We start from the raw sequence: 19,761 nt of genomic DNA, 5'->3' as shown, positions 1-19,761 counted from the left end.
GACTCCGCATAGATAGTCACCTGAAGATGGAATTTAACTCAGGGCCGTGGTGCTGTGAGGCAGCAGTGCTAACTACTGTGCCGCCCACATATAGTCAGTCACTGTTGCAATGCAAGAAAATAGCAGTCAGTGTTTGCTCAGCAAGCTCTCACAAACAGTACTGTGATAATGGCCAGATTCATCCACTTTCTTCCTTCTTTAAGACATTCTTTAAAATCTACCTTGTTGAAGAAACTTTTGGTCACCTGATATAATATCTTGTGTCATGGTGTCATACTTCGTTTTATAATGCTTCTGTTAAATGCCTTGGGATGTTTCATTACGTCAAATATGCTACAACGGTTGTTGTTACTGGGGGTGGGGGGACGGGTCCCTTCAAAAGGGAGGCCTTAACCTGCAACCAGCAAGCTAAGTCTTACAAATATACTTACTTGAACTTGAAGCTAGTGCTCCTTTCAACCCCACATGATAGAAGCACCAGTTACCATTGCCCCAGTCAACTACTCTCTTCCACTCCGTTGACAAGTCACACCTCCATTGACAAGTCACACACAACCTCCGTTGGCCAATCCCGCGCCCCCACACCCAATTTACTTAATTACCAGCCCCATAAAAGTCATGTCTCAACAAAGAACAATACAGCACAGGAACAGGCCCTTTGGCCTTCCAAGCCTGGACCGGTCATGATACCACCCTTGGCCAAAACCCTCAGCACTTCATAGGACGTATCCCTCTGTACACATTCCATCCATGTATTCGTCGAGAAGTCTTTTGAACACCGTTAATGGATCTACTTCTGCAACCTCCCCTGGCAACACATTCCAGGCACTCACCACCCTCTGTGTAAAAAATACTGCCTCACGCATCTCCTCTAAACTTTGCCCCACGGACCTTAAACCTATCCCCCCTGGTGACTGGCATGGCCACCCTGGGAAAGAGTGCCTGCCCATCCACTCTATCGATGCCCCTCATAATTTTGTAGAACTATCAGATCACCCCTCGACCTCAGTCTTTCTAATGAAAACAGTCTGAGGCTATTCAGCCTCTCCACAGAGCTGACACCCTCCAGACCAGCCAACATTCTGGAAATCCTAGGGCAGCACGGTGGCACAGTGGTTAGCATTGCTGCCTCATGGTGCGGTGGTCCCAGGCTCGATCCTGACTCTGGGTCACTGGCCGTGTGGAGTTTGCACATTCTCCCTGTGTTTGCGTGGGTTTTGCCCCCACAACCCAAAGATGTGCAGGGTAGGTGGAATGGCCACACTAAATTGCCCTTAATTGGAAAACATTAATTGGGTACTCAAAATTAAAAAAAAACATCCTGGTAAACCTCCTCTGCATCCTCTCCAAAGCCACCACATCCAAAGCCCCCTAAACTTCCAATACTTATCCTTTGTACTCTCAGGAACGTGGCTTTCCTGAATCCTAATCAACTTTTCGCTTGAAAGACTCCCACATGCTGATGTTGATTCACACTCCAACAGCAGCACTCAATCCAAATTCTTCAATTCCTGTCTAATGTTATCGTAATTTTCCTTTCCCCAGTTTAGCACCTTAACACGAGGGTTACCCTCATCCCGATCCAAAAGTACCGTAAAACAGAATTGTGGTCACTACTCCAAAAATGTTCCCCCACTGAAACCTCACCACCTGTCCAGGTTCATTCCCCAATACCAGGTCCAATACTGCTCTTCTCTAGTTGGACTACCTGCATATTGCATCAGGAAGCCTTCCTGGATACACCTTACAAACTCTGCCCCATCCAAGCCCCTAGCACTGTGAGTCCCAGTCAATGGAGGGGGAATTAAAATCCCCTACCACAACAACCGTTACCTTTGCACCTATCCAAAATCTTTCTACCTATCTGCTCCTATATAGCTTGCTGGCAGTTGGGGGACCTGTAATAAATCCCCAACATTGTGACTGCCTCTTCCTGTTCCTGAGCTCTACCCAGATTGCCTCATTGTATGAGCGCTCCGAGGTGTCCTCCCGCAGTACAGCTGTAATATTCTCCTTAACCAGTAATGCTACTCCCCCACCTCTTTTACATCCCCCTCGATCCCTCCAACTTTCAGCTGCCAATCCTGCTCTTCCTTTAACCACGTTTCTGTGACAGCCATAACATCATAATTCCAAGTACTAATAAGTGCTCCAAGTTCATCTGCCTTACCTGCCATACTTCTGCGTTGGAACAAATAAACCTCAAACCACTGCGTTTGAGCAGACAGGGTGATGTTGTCCTCTTATTTTTGTTCTCTATTTCCCCTTCAGTTATCATACCAACTAAGCTAACGCTCTGGTTCCCAATCCCCCTGCCATACCAGTTTAAATCCTCCGAATGACTCTAGCAGACCTCCCAGCCAGGATATTGGTGCCTCTGGTTAGGTGCAACCCGTCCTTCTTGTACAGGTCAGGCCTGCCCCGGAAGAGATCCCAGTGGTCCAGAAATCTGAAATCCTCCATCCTACACCACCAGTTTAGCCATGTATTTAGCTGCACTAACCTTCTATTTCTAGCTTCACCAGCATGTGGCACAGGTAGTAATCCTGAGATTACAACTCTGAAGGTCCTGCTTTTTAGTTTACTGCTTAACTCACTGAACTCCTTCTGCAGGACCTCATCACTCTTCCGGCCTATATTGGACTACGACCTCTGGCTATTCACCCTCTCCCTTCAGGATGTCCTGTGTTCGTTCAGAGACATCCTTGACCCTGGCACCAAGGAGGCAACATGTCTACCTATGCCACTTACTATAGAGTCCCCTATAACTATCGCTCTCCTGCACTTTGCCCTCCCCTGCCGAGCAACAGAGCCAGCTGAGGTGCCATTGTTCTGGCTGCTGTTGTTTGCCCTGATAGGCTATCCCTCCAACGTATACTTGTTAGAGAGGGGGACAGCCACAGGGGTTTCCTGCACTGACTGCCTGCCCTTTCTAGCGGTCACCCACCTGTCTGCCTTCACCTTGGATGTGGCCACATTTCTATAACTCCAATCTATGATGCTTTCCGCCACCTGCATGCTCCTAAGTGCATCCAACTGCTGCTCCAACCGAACCATGCAGTATGTGAGAAGCTGCCATTGATTAAACTTCGTGAAGACGTAATCGACCGGAACATTGGAAGCATCATGGATCTTCCACATCTCACAGTTAGAGCACTGCACCCCACTGAGTGACATTTAAGCATCACTTAATTAATTAAAAATAAATACTTAAATTGTTATTAGATTAAGTTACAATTACCTATATGGTCCCTGGCACTAGATTTTTAATATGAAATTAAATGCAGGGGCTGGTTTAGCACAGTGGGCTAAGACAGCTGGCTTCTAATGCAGAACAAGCCCAGCAGGGTGGGTTCAATTCCCGTACCGGCCTCCCTGAACAGGCGCCGGAATGTGGCGGCTAGGGGCTTTTCACAGTAACTTCATTGAAGCTTACTTGTGACAATAAGCGATTATTATTATTAAATATTAATCTCTGCCCTCAGGTTTAGTTACTCCTCTACCTAGTTAATTAATTAGTTTAAATTATTTTTTTCAATGTTTTTTTTCAAATTTAACAGATTCCCTACTAGCCAATCAGGTCACAGCCTTTCTCACAATACCGAGTGTCGCTGCTAGCATTGCACCACCTCAATCTTTAGCAATGTTAGCTCTCTTGCAGCTTGCCTGCTTCGTCAAAATGAGGTCCAATATCAGAAGCACCATTCTGGTGTAAGGATCACATTCTGTACCACAAGTGTGCCCAATAATGAGCATGCTTAAATTTCTAAGCCTAAGACTTTACCTGGGACCTGCTCGCAATGGAACATGAATACTTTCCAAGCTACTATGAATAAATGGATTGTTAAAACTCTATCTCATTCAAGTGAACTTTTACTTTAAATGACTGAAATGGATAATGACAGTGTAAATCTTCCATTGAAACAGCTACCACATTTACTAAAAGGTGAAATTCAACGATACAAAGAACAATGTCTATGTACACAAAACAATAACTTCAGTGCTCTGTGTTTTAACGAGGAGCCTTGCTCGAAGATAATCGATGGGCTACAGATGATTCAGTCACATTCTGACTTTTGAGCATAGAATCACTGACGTTAGCTTATTAACTGTTCAATATTGTTTAAAATGCATGCATTCTCTAAGGTGACTGAGTAGTTAGGTACACAGAAGCATGCTTTTGAAATTAGTAAGAACTTACCGGAATGGTTGGTGTCAATCGGATTTCTTTGAAACTTGTTAATCCTTTTCAGTTTTTCTCTGCCTGGATAAACACCATTACTTTGTCTTTGAAGTCTGTTCACATATTCTGTAAATTCACACTTCCACGTTGAAATGTGATGCAGTCTTGAATGCGCATAAAACTCAGATATAAAACTTGGGTCTGCAGGTTTTGAAGACCAGTGGGAGGATGCCTTACCGGGTAAAGGCTCAGAACTATTTTTCATTTTTGGAACTCCTTGAACTGTAGGGTGGTTAGCCCCATTTAATTTAAAGCACTCATTTACTGAAAATGCTGCAGCAGTCCTAGTGCAATCAGGCAGCGAAGTACTGCCTTCTGCCAACTGCTTCTCACAATTTCTGAAATGCATTTCACAGTCATCATTTTCTTCTTCCAGAGTTTCAGGAGTTCCAACTTCCTTTTCCCACAAAGTTTCACTGCAATGTTTTAAATAATCTTGTGTTTTTAAGGCACTAAAAGAATTGGGCTCATTCCTTTTAAAAAGAGAAAAGTGGTCTCTACAACTATGAACTCCATTTTGATTTATATTAGGAAAAGCATGTTCCAATTCCATAAACTCAAAATCTTCATTGTTTTTGTCCCATCCATTCATTCCATTGTTAGTCTGGTTTGCTTTCTCCTTGTATTTGGCATTATCACGGTTGTTGGTGGTGCTTTTTCTAGAAGAAAGCACCAGAAATCATAACTTGTACCTTTCATTATGGAGAACCATACACTCTCAGCAGAATGAGTGTCACATATCGGGTGCATGGGATAGACCAAATCTACATAAAGAACAATAACAGAAAATACTGGAAATATACAACGGTTCCTTCTTAGATTAAAAAAACATAGCTTAGAAAGTGACATTTGAAACATAAATTCAACAAAGCAGAGAAGCAGACACTGGGAATAGAGTGCAACAGAGATGGGTAACAAGGTTCCCAAGTCACAGGAGCCGCAGCAATGGGATCAGGGGTGGCTGACAGCCTGTAGCTTAATCTATACATTTTTGCTTTGGCTCCTGTGAGACTTCTGCATTAATCATCAAGATTTAAAAGACCTTTGCGATAGAGTTCAAAATTTACTGACCTATGGCAAAGTACTTCCCCCCCCCAACCAGCTGTTCTCTATATATTTTAGATTTTAAAAGTCACTATGCAGATAAATTCTGCAATTGCTTCCATGGACACAGAACCATAGATACCATGGCTCCTGTTCAAAACTATCTTTGACAAACAAAACATCTCTAAGTCCATCTTTCCTAAGGCATTTCACAGGTGCAAATAAGTACTGAAGTCATATATTTGTCAGTTATATTTAATATTCAATAGAACGCTGACAATTATTAGATAAATTAAACAAAATAGATATGAAAGTAAAAACAAAATTAATTTGGCAAGAAATAAATTGGGTACTTAAACTATGAAAATGCTAATAATACCAACATTTTTGTACAGTGAGGGCTTGGAAGGAAGTCTTTGTGCCTGTTTATTTTTTCGCATTTGCAGGTTTTTTTCCTGCAGCAACTTGGCTCACTGTACTGTAACAGTACCTTCTAAAAGAATTGTATTTATACAGCACCTCTCATGACCATAGATGTTCCAAAGTAGTTTACAACAAATTAAGTAGTTTTGAAGTTAAGTCACTGTTGTCTTGTGGGGCTGCCAGTTTGTGCATAGCAAATTCCCAGAAACAGCAACACTAGGTTATGCATTTTTCTAATGCTGATTAGGGGGACAAAAATTGGTCAGGACTCTGGGGGTTAACTCCACTGTTCTTCTTCAAAATAGAGCCATGGGAACTTGCAGATCCATCTTCGAAACCTTGGCTTTTGAAAAATGACAATACTGACACTGCAGAATTCCTTGGACTGGAGCAGGTATCAGGAGCTGGTTTAGCACAGGGCTGAATCGCTGGCTTTGAAAGCAGACCAAGGCAGGCCAGCAGCGGGGTTCAATTCCCGTACCAGCCTCCCCGAACAGGCGCCGGAATGTGGCGACTAGGGGCTTCTCACAGTAACTTCATTTGAAGCCTACTTGTGACAATAAGCAGTTTTCATTTTCAAAGCAGAGATCATGACCAGCGGGTGGGTCACAGGCGGGTGTTGGGAGGGTCGGGGAGCCATCCATCGCGGCATTCCCGATTGCGTGAATTCATGTGCAACAGCTGCAGCAGCCGGCTTTTAACAATGCCGGCTGCAAGCGGCTTTGAAAATGACGGCCGCGACCGACTAAACAATTTGGGTGCACTGCGCATGCTTGCCCGCTCATCAGTGTGCATGCGCGGAACCCAGTGAGAAGCACCACCTCCTCCTGACGTCAGCAATTTGACGCAGGAGAAGATTTTTAAGAAATTCAATGTCATCTTCCTGCCTGAAGCGAGGCAGAGCAGGTTACGTACCCCGAACGCTGACGTCATGTGCTTTGGGTGCAATTTCGATTCCTCCATCTTGTCAGCAGCAAACAAGTAAAATTTAAAATGGATCGTTTAGGTATAAGGAAGAGAGGGCCAGAGACACAAATAGGCCAGGATCTCACAACTGAACCTGCTGGAGCTAGTGCTCAGGAGAATCCACAGCAGGACAAAGCAGTGTTGGTGTGAGCTGTTCAGGAGGATCCACAACACGACAAAGCTGTGCTGGTGTGAGCTCCAGGGCCTCTGTTGAACAGCCCATTAAGAAGCTGAAATCAGGCACAAAGCAGCTTAAAGACAATTTTTTTTAAGGTATGGATTTATTAATTGTGTCAATGTGGGCCGGCATGGGTTGCGAAGGTCAGCCGGCGTGGGTCGTGAAGGTCAGCCGGCGTGGGTCGCGAAGGTCAGCCGGCGTGGGTCGCGAAGGTTGGCGGTTGGTAAAAATAAGTTCTCGGAGAAAAGTTTGAAAAACACTAGACTGGAGTATCACCCTCGATTTTTGTGCTCATGATTTGGGGATTGATTTGAACCCACATCTTCTGACACAATGAGAGTGCTACTAACTGAGCAACAGCTGACAACTATTTTCAAATCAGATTTAATTTCAGGCAGTTCTGGCTGTTGCACCATTTAAAACTCTATCAGGCATTGCTCTCATATGCTAAAACTGCTCATTATTCTCGGATCACCTTGTAATTCAAACGGTAGTCCACCGCTTATTTTCTCTACCACAAAGTGTATTCACAACGACTTCTGGTGGTGGCCATGTGGTGAGTGGTTGCACATTTGGTAGCTCCCACACAAATCGGCTTTTTCGCACCTTTTCCCCCTTGTAGGGTGGGTGTTTAGCTGAAGAAAGGTGCAGGGTTGAACTGGAGAAAGTTAAAATCCACTGGTGAGGCTGGTGGATGGATCCACGGACCAGAAGTGGGTCAAGAAGGTAGAAATTGGAGCAAGAGAATCTTCGTGTGCCATAAGTCAAGGTGGCGGAGAGTGCAAAGAAGAACAAAGAAAAGTACAGGACAGGAACAGGTCCTTCGGCCCTCCAAGCCTGCGCCGACCATGCTGCCCGTCTAAACTAAAGGGTCAGCCCTGCCTGCCTAGTGGTCGACGGAGCAGCTGGTGGACGTCTTAAATGGGAAGTTCAGCTGGCAGAGGAGGGAAGCACAGGAGGATCTAGCGAAGGCGGTGAAACCATTGAAAATGGGAATTGACCGTGTGGAAGAGGCTGGAGTCCCAGGGCCAGGCTATTCGGAAAGGGGAGGAGACGGTGGGGGAACACGAGGAGCAGCTTGCCTTGTAGGCGGCCAAATTCATGTGCTGCGGAAGACTCAGAAGCGGTTAAGGGAGAAGGTGGAGGACCTGGAGAATCGCACCCGAAGACAAAACTTAAGAATCGTGGGGATGCCTGAAGGCATTGAGGGAGGGGACACTGGCATGTATGTGGCCAAGATGCTGGAGAGGTTGATGGGAGACGGGGGGGGGGGCGCTACGGTCCCTGGAAGCTGACCGAGTGCACAGGGCGCTGATGAGAAAGCCACCGACGAACGAGCCGCTGAGTGCGATGGTTGTGTGTCTCTACCAGTTCCTGGATAATGAAAAGATATTGAGATGGGTGAGACAAACGAGGAGGTGAAGTTGGGAAGGGAATGAGCTTCGGGTGTACCAGGACATGGGCAAAGAGGAGAGCCGGGTTCAATCGGGTGAAGGCAGTCCTCTTTAAAAAGTGTGAGGTTTGGAATGCTGTAACTGGCCTGCCTCTGGGTGCCTTTTAACAGCCGAGAACATTATGTCAGACACTGGAGGAGGCGATGGAATTATTGAGAGACAATGAACTGGTGGGAGAAGGAGGACACTGAACTTTGAAGGAGGTGTGAAGAAATTTTTGCTTTTTTGTGGGTAATGGTGGAGGGGTCAGTGTGGGGGCGGATGGAGACGGCCTCCGGGGGATGAGGAACGAGGTGGGGAGGGGGGAATGGAGGCAGGATGTGGGAGGAGGCCAAATGCATCTTTGTTGTGTGCGAGGCTCAACTTTATCCAGTTCAAGGTAGTTTTAGGGCACATATGATAGGTTCTTTGAAGGGGTAGAGGATAGGTGTGGACGGTATGTGGGGAGGCCCGCGAACCACGGTCACATGTCCTGGAAACGTCTGGAACTGAAGGGGCTCTGGCAGGGGTTCACTGTCCTAATGTCTGAGGTGCTGAGGGGAAGATGACCCCAAGTCCAGAAAAGGCGATATTCGGACTGTCGGAAGACCTGGGAGCGAAAGTGGCCAATGTCCTGGCTTTGCCTCCTTGATAGCCGGGGTTGGATTTGGCTGGAGGGACCCAGAGCCACTGAAACTGAGGGATATGGGTGAGCGATCCTACAAAGTTCCGAAGGTTGGAGAAAATCAAGTTTGTCTTGAGAGGGTTGGTCGATGGGTCTTCCCCGAGGTGGAAGCCGTTCAACAACTTCTTCAAGGAGGATTCAGGTGTCAGCGGATGGGGGAGAGAGAGAGAGAGAGAGAGAGAAACGGTGAAGGCAGGACAGGAGGAGGGGAACGGCAGGGGGTTGGGGTGTTGGTAGCCAGTTATTTATTATGGTGTTCTTGTTTGTTGTTCTTGTTTTGTTTGTATTTATTGTTTATACAAATGCCTTAATAAAATATTTTTAAAAAACAAAGTGTATTCACCAACCCCTTTCCCTTGTTCCCTCCACCCTCATCTTTTTAAAAAATAAATTTAGAATACCCAATTAATTTTTTCCAAATAAGGGGCAATTTAGCATGGCCAATCCACCTAGCTTGCACATTTTTGAGTTGTGGGGTCCGAAACCCACGCAAACACAGGGAGAATGTGCAAACTCCACACGGACAGTGACCCAGAGCCGGGATTAAACCTGGGACCTCGGCACCGTGAGGCAACAGGGCTAACCCACTGCGCCGGCGTGCTGCCCTTCCACCCTCATCTCTGACATCAAGTGCGAGGTTCATGGACTCTCCGTCACCAAGATCAGGCCCCCCTGATCAGTGTCTTTACTATACCTCTTCCTACCTAACCCACTTGGCCATGCTGGAAGAGTACAGAAACAACTGAACTCAAGAATCTTGATTACCATCTAAGACAAGGCAACCTGCTTTATCAGTGCCTCTGTCAGTGGAATCATTATCTAACACAGGTGCTCTATAGCATGTACAAATAACAGCACACATACAACAACTCACCAAGTTAGTTTGACTGCACTTCTCCCCCATATGAATACTCCAGACAAATAAGATCAGAAATGTCATATCAGCTCCAAGCTTTCCTGTCTTCTTGACTAAGACTTAAATTGCCAGCCCTCAATTACTACTGGGTCAATACCCACAAATACCCTGTATAACCCAACTGTGTGAGCACCATCACCAGATTAGTTTCAGTAGTTCAAGAAGGAACACGACCCCCTCAAGGTAACCAAGGTTGGGAAATAACAATGGTCTTGCCAACATCTCCCATCTCCTGAGAACATAAAATGCATGCAAGAGTCTGGTTAAAATATATTTGGGTCAAGCCTTGGGGTTGCTGGGAGTAAAGAACAATCTTTAATTACTTCCATTTCTATCACTTATTGCAATACACAAAACAACTTTTTGCAACTCAATTTGCGAGAATTGAGCCAACCATTTCAATTGTATAAATGGACTAAACTTAATTTAAAACAGGATGAAGCATGAAATAACTGATTTAATACGGCAAACTGCAACTGGTTTTGCAATGAGCAGATGTGCTGTATGAGTCAGAACTCTATCCTTGAATAACCTGGCATCCAGCTGAAAAGCTACCAACATTAACTTTCAGATTGTCCTCAACTCTGAGCTAATATAAAGACCAATATATTGTCAGTCTTAATGTTTGACAGACCAAAATAAGAATTACAGTGTGAAGAAGAAAACATTAAATCATAGTTTAAAATAGCTGTGTTAGTGAACTTACACGTTTTTACTAAGTTTATAAATATTGCTCGGGCCTGGTGTGGGTTCTTCAGGTTTGCTCACAGTGAAGTTCAATCCCTTTTGGACACTTGACTGCTTGGTATAGAGCTGATAGGGAATGTAAGGAAGGAGGTATCCAGCTTTTATACTGCAAAGCAAACAAGAAATTCAAAATATGTGTTAACAGGCTATCTCCAACAACACAGTTCAGAAAAGAACAGTTAGCATTGATAAACTTCTCAGAACATATTCTCATTGCGAAAGTATTATGCAGATGGACAAAATTCTCAAATATCTACTTAAATAAAATTGGTCTGATTAAAAGACAGTACATGGATGAGATCAAATAGAAAAATCACAGACATGTGCATTGGATTATAACATAGCATAGACAAAAATTAAACTCAATTTTGATTTTTAAATCCAGGTAAATGGTTAAATTCACTTAATTTCTGATTTAATTAATCGAGCAGAAAACAGGTCACATTTATACAAAACATTGGTTTTTCCACAGAATAAATAAATGCAAGACTTCAAATATGAAAGATATAGAGGTTTTGAATAGCGTCAAAACAGTTCCCAGTGGATACAAGTCTACAGCATTAAATTGTTCACCTCAAGAGACCAAATTTCTTCTCAACCTTCTCATTTCAAGTAGAACAGTCCCCATTTCTCTAATCTATCCTCTTAACTGAAATCACTCATCCTGGAACCTTTTTGCAAATCTTTTCTGCACTATCTTCCATGCCTTCACATCCTTCTAAAGTTTGTGCTCAGCAAAAGAAAAGTTTGGGCTCAGAATTGGACACAATACTCCAGTTGAGGCCGAAACAGCTTTTTATAAAAGTTCATCTCCTTGCTTTTGCACTCTATCTTTATTTATAAAGTCCAGGGTTTTGTATGCCTTATTAACCACTTTCTCAACTTGTTCCGCCACCTTCTAACGATTTTTGCACACGTACCCCAAGGTCACTTTGTTCCTGCACCTGTTTTACAATGGTTTCTTTTATTTTATATTGCCTTTCCACATTCTTTTTTAAAACATAAATTTAGAGTACCCAATTATTCTTTTCCCACTAAGGGGAAATTTAGCATGGCCAATCCACCTACCTTGTACAGGTTTTTGTATTATGGAGCTGTGACCCACGCAGACATGGGGAGAACGTGCAAACTTCAACGGACAGTGACCCAGGGCTGGATTCGAACCCGGGTCCTCAGCGCCGTGCGAAAGCAGTGCCACCGAGTTGCCCCCTTCTTCCCAATATATATCACTTCTGATTTCTCACATTACATTTCACCTGCAACGTGTCTGTCCATTGCGCCAATATGGGCGGGGGGGGGGGGGGGGGGGGGGGGGGGCTGGCCCTTCCGAACCTCCCATTCTATCACTGGCCAGCTAACGCAGAAAGGGTACGGCGGTGGATCAAAGAGCCGGAGGTGGATGGGGAGAATGGAGATGTCCTGCACAGGGACATTCCTCCAAGTACTTGCCACTGCTCCACTCCCATTTACCCCAACCAAGTACTCAAGAAGCCTGGTGGTCGTGGCCAAGCTGAGGACGTGGAATCAACACAGGCACCACTTTAATCAGGATGCAATGTTCACTATAGCCTCCATCTGCAAAAAACAATTCACCACTGCTACAATGGACGCTTCCTTTACAAAATGGAGACAGGACAAAGGGGTACTGATGGTATGGGACCTATACGTAGACAGCAGAGTAGTGACCCTGGGGGAACTAACAGACAAATTCCAGCCATCAAAAGGGAACGAGCTCCGATACCTGCAACCAAGAAACTTCCTCCACAGGGAGACCACAATGTTCCCCTAGCTACCTGGACACACCCTACTGGACAGACTTCTAACATTGGACAAACTAGAGGGCGGTAGCTGCGCTGACATGTATGGATGACTGCTAGCGGTGGCAAGGGCCAGATGTGGGAAAAGTGGGAGGAAGAACCAGGCATAGAGATAGGGGGAGGACTCCGGATCAAAGTACGGCATAGGCCGAACTCCACTTCCTCATGTGCAGGGCTGAAGCTAACGCAATTAAAGACAGTGCAGTTGACCAGAACACGAATGAGTAGGTTCTTCCTTGAGATGGAAGACAAACGTGAACAGTGGCAGGGAGGCCCGGCCAACCACACCCACATGTTCTGGTCATGTCCAAGTCTTGCCGAGTACTGGACCGCCTTTTCCAGGCCATGTCCAAAATTGTACGGGTGAGAGTGGAGCCATGCTCACTAGTGGTGGTCTTCAGGTTATTGGAACAGCCAGAGCTCTTTCCGGCAGAGGGGCAGACACTCCAGCCATTGCCTCCCTGATCGCCTGCCGGAGACTCTTGCCTGGCTGGAGATCAGCAGCGCCAACCAAGGCTGTAGACTGGCTGTCAGACCGAGCAGAATTCCTCAAATTGGAAAAGCTAAATGCAACATCAAAGGAAGGCCTCTGCAAAAGCAACCAATAACGGGGGGTGCTCCGTCATTCAAACGGATCTTGGCTGATCCTCAGCCTCAACTCACTTTCCCACATGCCTTGACTTGGTCAAAGGGCAAAACTCTGTTTCGACCAGACTTAAATGTATTCAATAATGGAGCATCCGCAACCCTCCGAGGTAGAGAATTCCAATGAACCACTACCCTTTAGGTGAAGAAATCTCTCCTCCTCTCAGTCCTAAAGATAGACTCCGAGATGGTGCCCCATGTTCTATATTCCCAACCAGGGGAAACAATCTTTCAGCATCTACCCTGTCAAGCCCCTTCAGAATCTTGTATGTTTCAAAGAGATTGCCCTCATTATTTTCACTCAGCCTATCACAGGACGATCCTTTCATCTGAATCAATCTAGTGAACCTCACAGCTTACAACCCCCAGCTTTGCATAATCAGCAAACTCAAATACATTGCTATTTGTATCTTTGCCTAATTCAATAATACTGATTTCAATTTGAGTGGCCTGAGTACTAATCCTTGAGACACACCACTCACTACTCACAGTCTGCCAACTTGAAAATGTCTGGTATATAACTCCATTCTCTGCCTCCTGTCCATTAGCAATCCTTTATCCATATTAAGATATTACTCCCAACCCTGTGAGTAATATTAATCTTTTGTGCCGCATCTGATCGATTGCCTTTTGGAAATTCAAGTATACTATATCCCGTGGTTCCCCTTTGTCTGCCCAATTGGTTATATGCTCAAACGTTTGCCAAACATGATTTTCCTTTAATAAAGTCAGGTTTACTTTGGTTGACCATAATATGATTTTCCAAGTGCATTGTTAAGTCTTCCTGAATAAAAGATTCTGCCATTTTCACGACAAACCTAAGTCAGGCTAACTATGGGTTTTTGCTATTATGTTTATTACTCTCTGTGGGGGCCATCCTGTTGGGTAAATAGTTAGTTAACTGGAGCAGAGGGATGGAGGTAACTGCGGCTCATACTGTGGGAGTTTTGTTTTAGTTTTGGTTGGGTTTGGGAGAGGGGAGGGTCTTGTCTCGTCTTAGGTTCCTTGTTTGCTGGGCTATTCGGGTGTAGTAATGACTGGGGTGGAAGTAGACGACCGCCTATTCGGTTGGTCACTTGGAATACGAGGGCGTTGAACAGCCCGGTGAAAGACCTACCGTGCTCATGCACCTTAGGAGTTTGAAGGCTGATGTTGTGCTGTTACAGGAGACCCATTTGCAGATTAAAGATTAGACAAGGTTACAGAAGGGCTGGGTGGAGCAAATATTTAATTCAGGATTTGACAGTAGTACCCAAGGGGCTGAGATTTTGATGAATAAGAATTTTAGAGATAAGATTCTGATAGATCCGAACGGGAGATATGTAATGGTCAGTGGGTCACAGGTACCCCGGTGGTCTTAGTCAATTAGTACCAAACTGGGATGATACAGCGATACAGCTTTTATCAACCAGTTGTTGGCTTCTATTCCCAATTTGGACTTGCACCAATTAATCCTGGGAAGGGACTTTAACTGTGTGCTGGACCCTCGGCTTGATAGATTGAGGCCTTAGTCTTTGAGTCCTTCTAGGCTGGCAAAACAATTTTAGCCTTTATGGAGCAGACGGGGGTGGTGGGTCAGATATGCGGAGAATTTGACATCCAAATGAGAAGGATTATTCCTTCTTCTCTCAGGCAAATCAGGTCTCTCATGGATTGATTTCTTTGTGGTGGGGAGGTCTCTGCTTCCGATGGAGGCGGGGTATTCGACAACTGATTTGGATCATGCTCTGCAATTTGTGGATTTGGTTGTGGGATTGGGACCCTTCTGTGAGAGGCCGGAGATCATGAAATGCATAGGTTTGACGAAGTCTAAGGCGCCAGGCACGGACGAATTCTTGATCAAATTTCATAAGAAATTTGCAGGTCTGTCGATCTATTGTTGTGAGAGATGTTTAGAAACTCCATGTCTCGGGGTATATTGCTGACCACATTGACGCAGGTGCTGATTTCCTTGATTTTAAAGAAGGATAAGGGTCCGACAGGTTGTGGGCCATATTGAACTATTTCATATTGAAAGCAGATGCAAAATTGTTGACGAAGGTTTAGCAATGCGCTTGGAGCCCTGCTTTCCGAGGGTTATGTCAGAAAAACAGACTTTGTTAAGGGCAGGAAGCTGTCGGCCAATCTTCGGTGAATATCTGAATGCTTTTTGGTCCCCCTCTCCAGTCCCTGAGGCAATTATTTTACTGGATGCTGATAAAGGCTTTGACAATGGAGTGGGAGTATCTGTTCGATATATTTGAAGGTTTGGTTTTGGACCTAGATTTCTAGCTTGGATCCAGCTTTTATATAGGGCCCTCACTGCGAGCATTCAGACAAATTTCAAGCCTTGAGCTTGAAATATTTCCAGCTGAAGAGAAGTACGAGGCGGGGTGTCCATTGTCCCCTCTATTGTTTGCAATGGCAATTTAGCCTTTGGCAATGGCAATTAAGTCATCTACGAGGTGGAGGGCGATAGAAAGGGGGGAGGTACGTGGGAGGGTGCTCAGGATGATTTGTTGTGTGACAGAGCCTCTCTCCAGTGTAGAGGAGTTAATAAAGTTGCTTAGGAGTCTTGGCTCCTTCTCGGAATATAAATTGAACCTGGGCAAAAGCGAATGCTCTCCGGTGAATCTCCCAGGGAGGAGAGCTGATCTGGGGAGGTTGCCTTTTCACCTGGCCAGATCTAGCTTCCGTTATTTAGGAATCCGAGTGGTCTATGATTTGGGCCTCGCTCCACTCTGGTCTGGTCAATGGGGTCAAGTAGGACATGAAGAAGTTGGAAAGCCTCCCTCTGTACCTTGCGGGCAGGGTCCAGTCAGTAAAGATGAATATTCTCCCATGGTTTCTATTTTTGTTTCAGTGTCTCCCAGTTTTCCTTCCCAATTCTTTCTTTGTGAAAGTCAATAAAATGATATCTTCTTTTATTTGGGCAGTCAAGACCCCACAGATTCGCAGGGCATTTTTGCAGAGGGAAAGATCATCAGGGAGCCTAGCGTTTCCCAATCTGTTATTTTATTATTGGGTGGTTAATATTGAAATCGTGCAGGGGTGGGTCACGGGTGCAGAGTCCATATGGGGGTGGATGGAGAGGAGTGCCTATAGAGGTACTAGTTTGAGGGCCTTGGTTACGTCTCCGCTTCAGTTTTCCCCCTGCAGTGCGAACTTCAGATCCGGTGATAGTGGCAACTCTGAGAATGTGGAGACAGTTTAGGCAACATTTCACGCTGGGTGCCATTTTGTTGTTAGCCCAGTTTGCAGAAACTATAATTTTGTTCCAGCGACCTTGGACTCGTTTTGGGCTTGGGGGAGAAAGAGTGGTTGGAGCAATTCGGGGACATGTTTAGAGACGGGAACCTCGCTGGTTTTGAGGAGTGGTTGGGTAAATCCCAGCTTCCAAGAACTAATCTGTTTAGGTATTATCAGGTGAGTAACTTTTTGCGCAAGGGAATTACGTTCTTCCCTTGGCACCCTCGCTGATGGGTAGGGTTATTTCGGCGGTTGAGTTAGGGGAGGGGAAGATATTGAATATTTATTGCCAGCTGTGTCGCTGGAGCAAGCTCCATTGGATGGGGTTAAAGGTAAGTGGAGAGGGAGCTGGGTCTAGTTTTTGAAGGGGGGGGGGGGGGAGGGGAAAGAGGTATGGAGTGAAGCTCTAAACAGACCAACTCAACCCTATGTGCTAAACGCAGCTTGATTCAGTTCAAGGTGATGCACAGATTCATCGGACCAGGGCACGGATGAGTGGATATTTTCCTGAAGTAGACAATAGGGCAAGTGGTGTTCATGGAGTCTGGCGAATCATACACATGTTCAGGTATTGTCCTGAACTTGAGATCTTTTGGAGTTCCTTCTTCAGCACTATGTCAAGGATTCTTGAGATTGAGTTGGATCCTTGCCTTTTGGTGGCTATCATTGGGGCCTCGCAGAGGGGGGCGAAGTCGGATGCTCTTGTCACCACCTCGCTCATAGCCCAAAAGCGAATTCTGTTTGGATGGAGGACTCCAGTTTCACCCAGTGCTTTGTTAAGGATAGGGGACCTTATGACGTCTTTGCACTTCGGAAAGGTCAAGTATATCATAAGGGGTTCAGCAGAAGGGTTCTACTTGAGATGGCAGCCTTTTATTTCCTATTTCAGAGAGGTTGTCAGTGTCAGCTGTTGGTGGTGGGGGGGTCCAGGATTTGTCTTGGTTGTTTTTCTTTGGAGTGTGTCAGATGGGTTCGGGGTGCCCGAGTCTAGAATTGTATTTTTATGTTGTGTAATATGGTTTTATGGTGCTCTATTCAAACATGGCCTGTAGTCCCCTGTTTTATTTATTTTTACAAATATTTTTATTAAGGCATTTATAAATAAACATAAACACAACCAAGATCAAAAAGATAACAAACAGGAGATCACATCATAACTAAAGTAACCAACAACCACAACCTGCCCTCCCTACCATGCCCCCCACCCTCTCTGCTTCCACCTTTTATGATCCCCAAAAGCCCCTTATCCTCCCCCCCTCTCTCTCTTCGCCCTCCTCTCCCTCCATCCATCCATAGGGGCTGGTTTAGCACACGGCTAAATCGCTGGCTTTGAAAGCACACCAAGGCAGGCCAGCAGCACGGTTCAATTCCCGTACCAGCCTCCCCGAACAGGCACCGGAATGTGGCGACTAGGGGCTTTTCACAGTCTTGAAGCCTACTTGTGACAATAAGCTATTTTCATTTTCCACCCCCTCCTCTCCCCCCACACCCCAAGTCGCTGCTGACTCAGCTGTCCTTGAAGAAATCAATAAATGGTTTCCACATCTGGGCAAACCCATCCACCGACCCCTTCAAGGCAAACTTAATTTTCTCCAGCCTAAAGAAATCCACGAGGTCGCTCACTCAGACCCCTGGTTTCGGAGCACCGAGTCCCTCCACCCCAACAGGATCCGTCTCCGGACTACCAGAGAGGCGCAGGCCAGAATGTCGACCTCTTTCACCCCCTGGACTCCCGGATCTCCACACACTGCCAATTCTGGACTCGATACCACCTTCACCCTCGGTACCTCCAACATCACATCAGTGAACCCCTCCAACTTCGGGTAGGCCCAAAACATGTGGACATGGTCCCCCCCCGTACACTGCCCACCCCTATCCTCCACTCCCTCAAAGAACCTACTCATTCTAGCCACTGTCATATGTGCCCTATGGACTACCTTAAATTGAATGAGACTCTGCCTGGCGCATGAAGAGGACGCGTTCACCCTCCTCAGAGCCTCTTCGGATAGCCCAGCCTCCAGCTCTCGCCCCAGCTTCTCCTCCCACTTTCACTTAACTACTCCTATCAAGGTGCCCTCTCAATAATCAAATCTTTTTTTTTAAACAAATAATTTTATTTACTTTTTTTGGCATTGTAAACAGTTACAGATAAATGCAAACGGAGAACCAACACTTCAGCCAAACCGTAGTGCACATAACCGCTCCTCTCCCATAAACATTACCCGCCTATTTATCCCTCCTATTCTACTCTAATCTCCTCCCCCCCCCCCGACGTTCAATCTCCCGCGAAGAAGTTGATGAATGGTTACCACCTTCGGGCGAACCTCAGTACAGATCCCCTCAAGGTAAACTTGATTTTTTTTTCCATACCCAGAAAACTCGACATGTCCAAAAGCCATACTTCGGTCTTTGGGGGGTCATGAGTCCCTCCGTGCCAGCAGTATTTGTCGCTGGGCTATCAGGGAAGCAAAGGCCAGAACATCGGCCTCTTTCTCCTCCTGAACTCCCGGGTCTTCCAAAACCCCGAAAATTGCCACCTCTGGACTCATCACCACCCTTGTTTTCAGAACCCGGGAAATGACACCCGCAAATCCCTCCCAGTACCCCCTAAGCTTCGGGCATGCCCAAAACATGTGAACGTGGTTTTCTGGTCCTCCCGCGCATCTAGCGCACTTGTCCTTTACCCCAAAGAATTTGCTCATCCGAGCCACCGTCATGTGGGCCCGGTGAACGACCTTAAACTGAATCAGGCCGAGCCTGGCACATGTTGCGGTTGAGTTTACCCTACTCAGGGCTTCCGCCCATACCCAGTCCTCCATCACCCTGCCGAGTTCCTCCTCCCATTTGAGTTTCTGTTCCTCCGTCTGGGACTCTTCCCCCTTCATGACCACCTTGTAGATATCTGAGACTCTACCCTCTCCTCCTTCTCTAGAGATTCTCTAGAGACTATTCTGTCCTGGATCCCTATTGGCGGGAGGCGTGGGAAGGATGGGACCTGTCTGCGTATAAAGTCCCGCACCTGTAAGTACCTAAAGTCATTTCCCCATACCAGCCCAAATTTCTCCTCCAACACCCTCAAGCTCGCAAAGCTCCCCTCCAGGAACATATCACCCACCCTCCTCACCCCCGCCCACTCGCATGTTTGAAACCTACCATCCATGTTCCCGGGGGCAAATCGATGGTTATCACATATTGGAGCCCTGACCGACGCACCCACCTCCCCTACATGCCTCCTCCACTGGCCCCATATCCGCAGGGCCGCCCCCACTACCGAGCTGGTGGAGTAGCTGGCCAGCGAAAGTGGTAGGGGAGCCGTGACCAGGGCTGCCAAGCTGGTGCCCCTGCACAAAGCCGACTCCACCCGCTCCCAAATAGACCCCCGTACCCATCATCCATTTCTGTATCATGGCTATATTAGCCGCCCAGTAATAGTTGA

At 46.1% G+C, this 19,761-nt stretch overlaps 1 protein-coding gene across 1 annotated transcript in view; it reads right to left on the bottom strand.

The window, feature by feature from the left end:
* rev1 (REV1 DNA directed polymerase) overlaps positions 1-19,761 on the bottom strand; it is a 209,009-nt gene that overhangs the window by 142,010 nt on the left and 47,238 nt on the right. Inside the window, exons 5-6 of the mRNA XM_038817781.1 lie at positions 10,595-10,741; positions 4,202-4,902 (exon numbers count right to left, since the gene is read on the bottom strand). Of these exons, the coding sequence (XP_038673709.1) occupies positions 4,202-4,902; positions 10,595-10,741 (848 nt within the window). The remainder of the gene's footprint in view (positions 1-4,201; positions 4,903-10,594; positions 10,742-19,761) is intronic.

The sequence above is a fragment of the Scyliorhinus canicula genome, chromosome 14 (genome assembly GCF_902713615.1).
Source record: "Scyliorhinus canicula chromosome 14, sScyCan1.1, whole genome shotgun sequence".
Taxonomy (NCBI): domain Eukaryota; kingdom Metazoa; phylum Chordata; class Chondrichthyes; order Carcharhiniformes; family Scyliorhinidae; genus Scyliorhinus; species Scyliorhinus canicula.
This window is presented reverse-complemented; position numbering and strand designations above follow the sequence as displayed.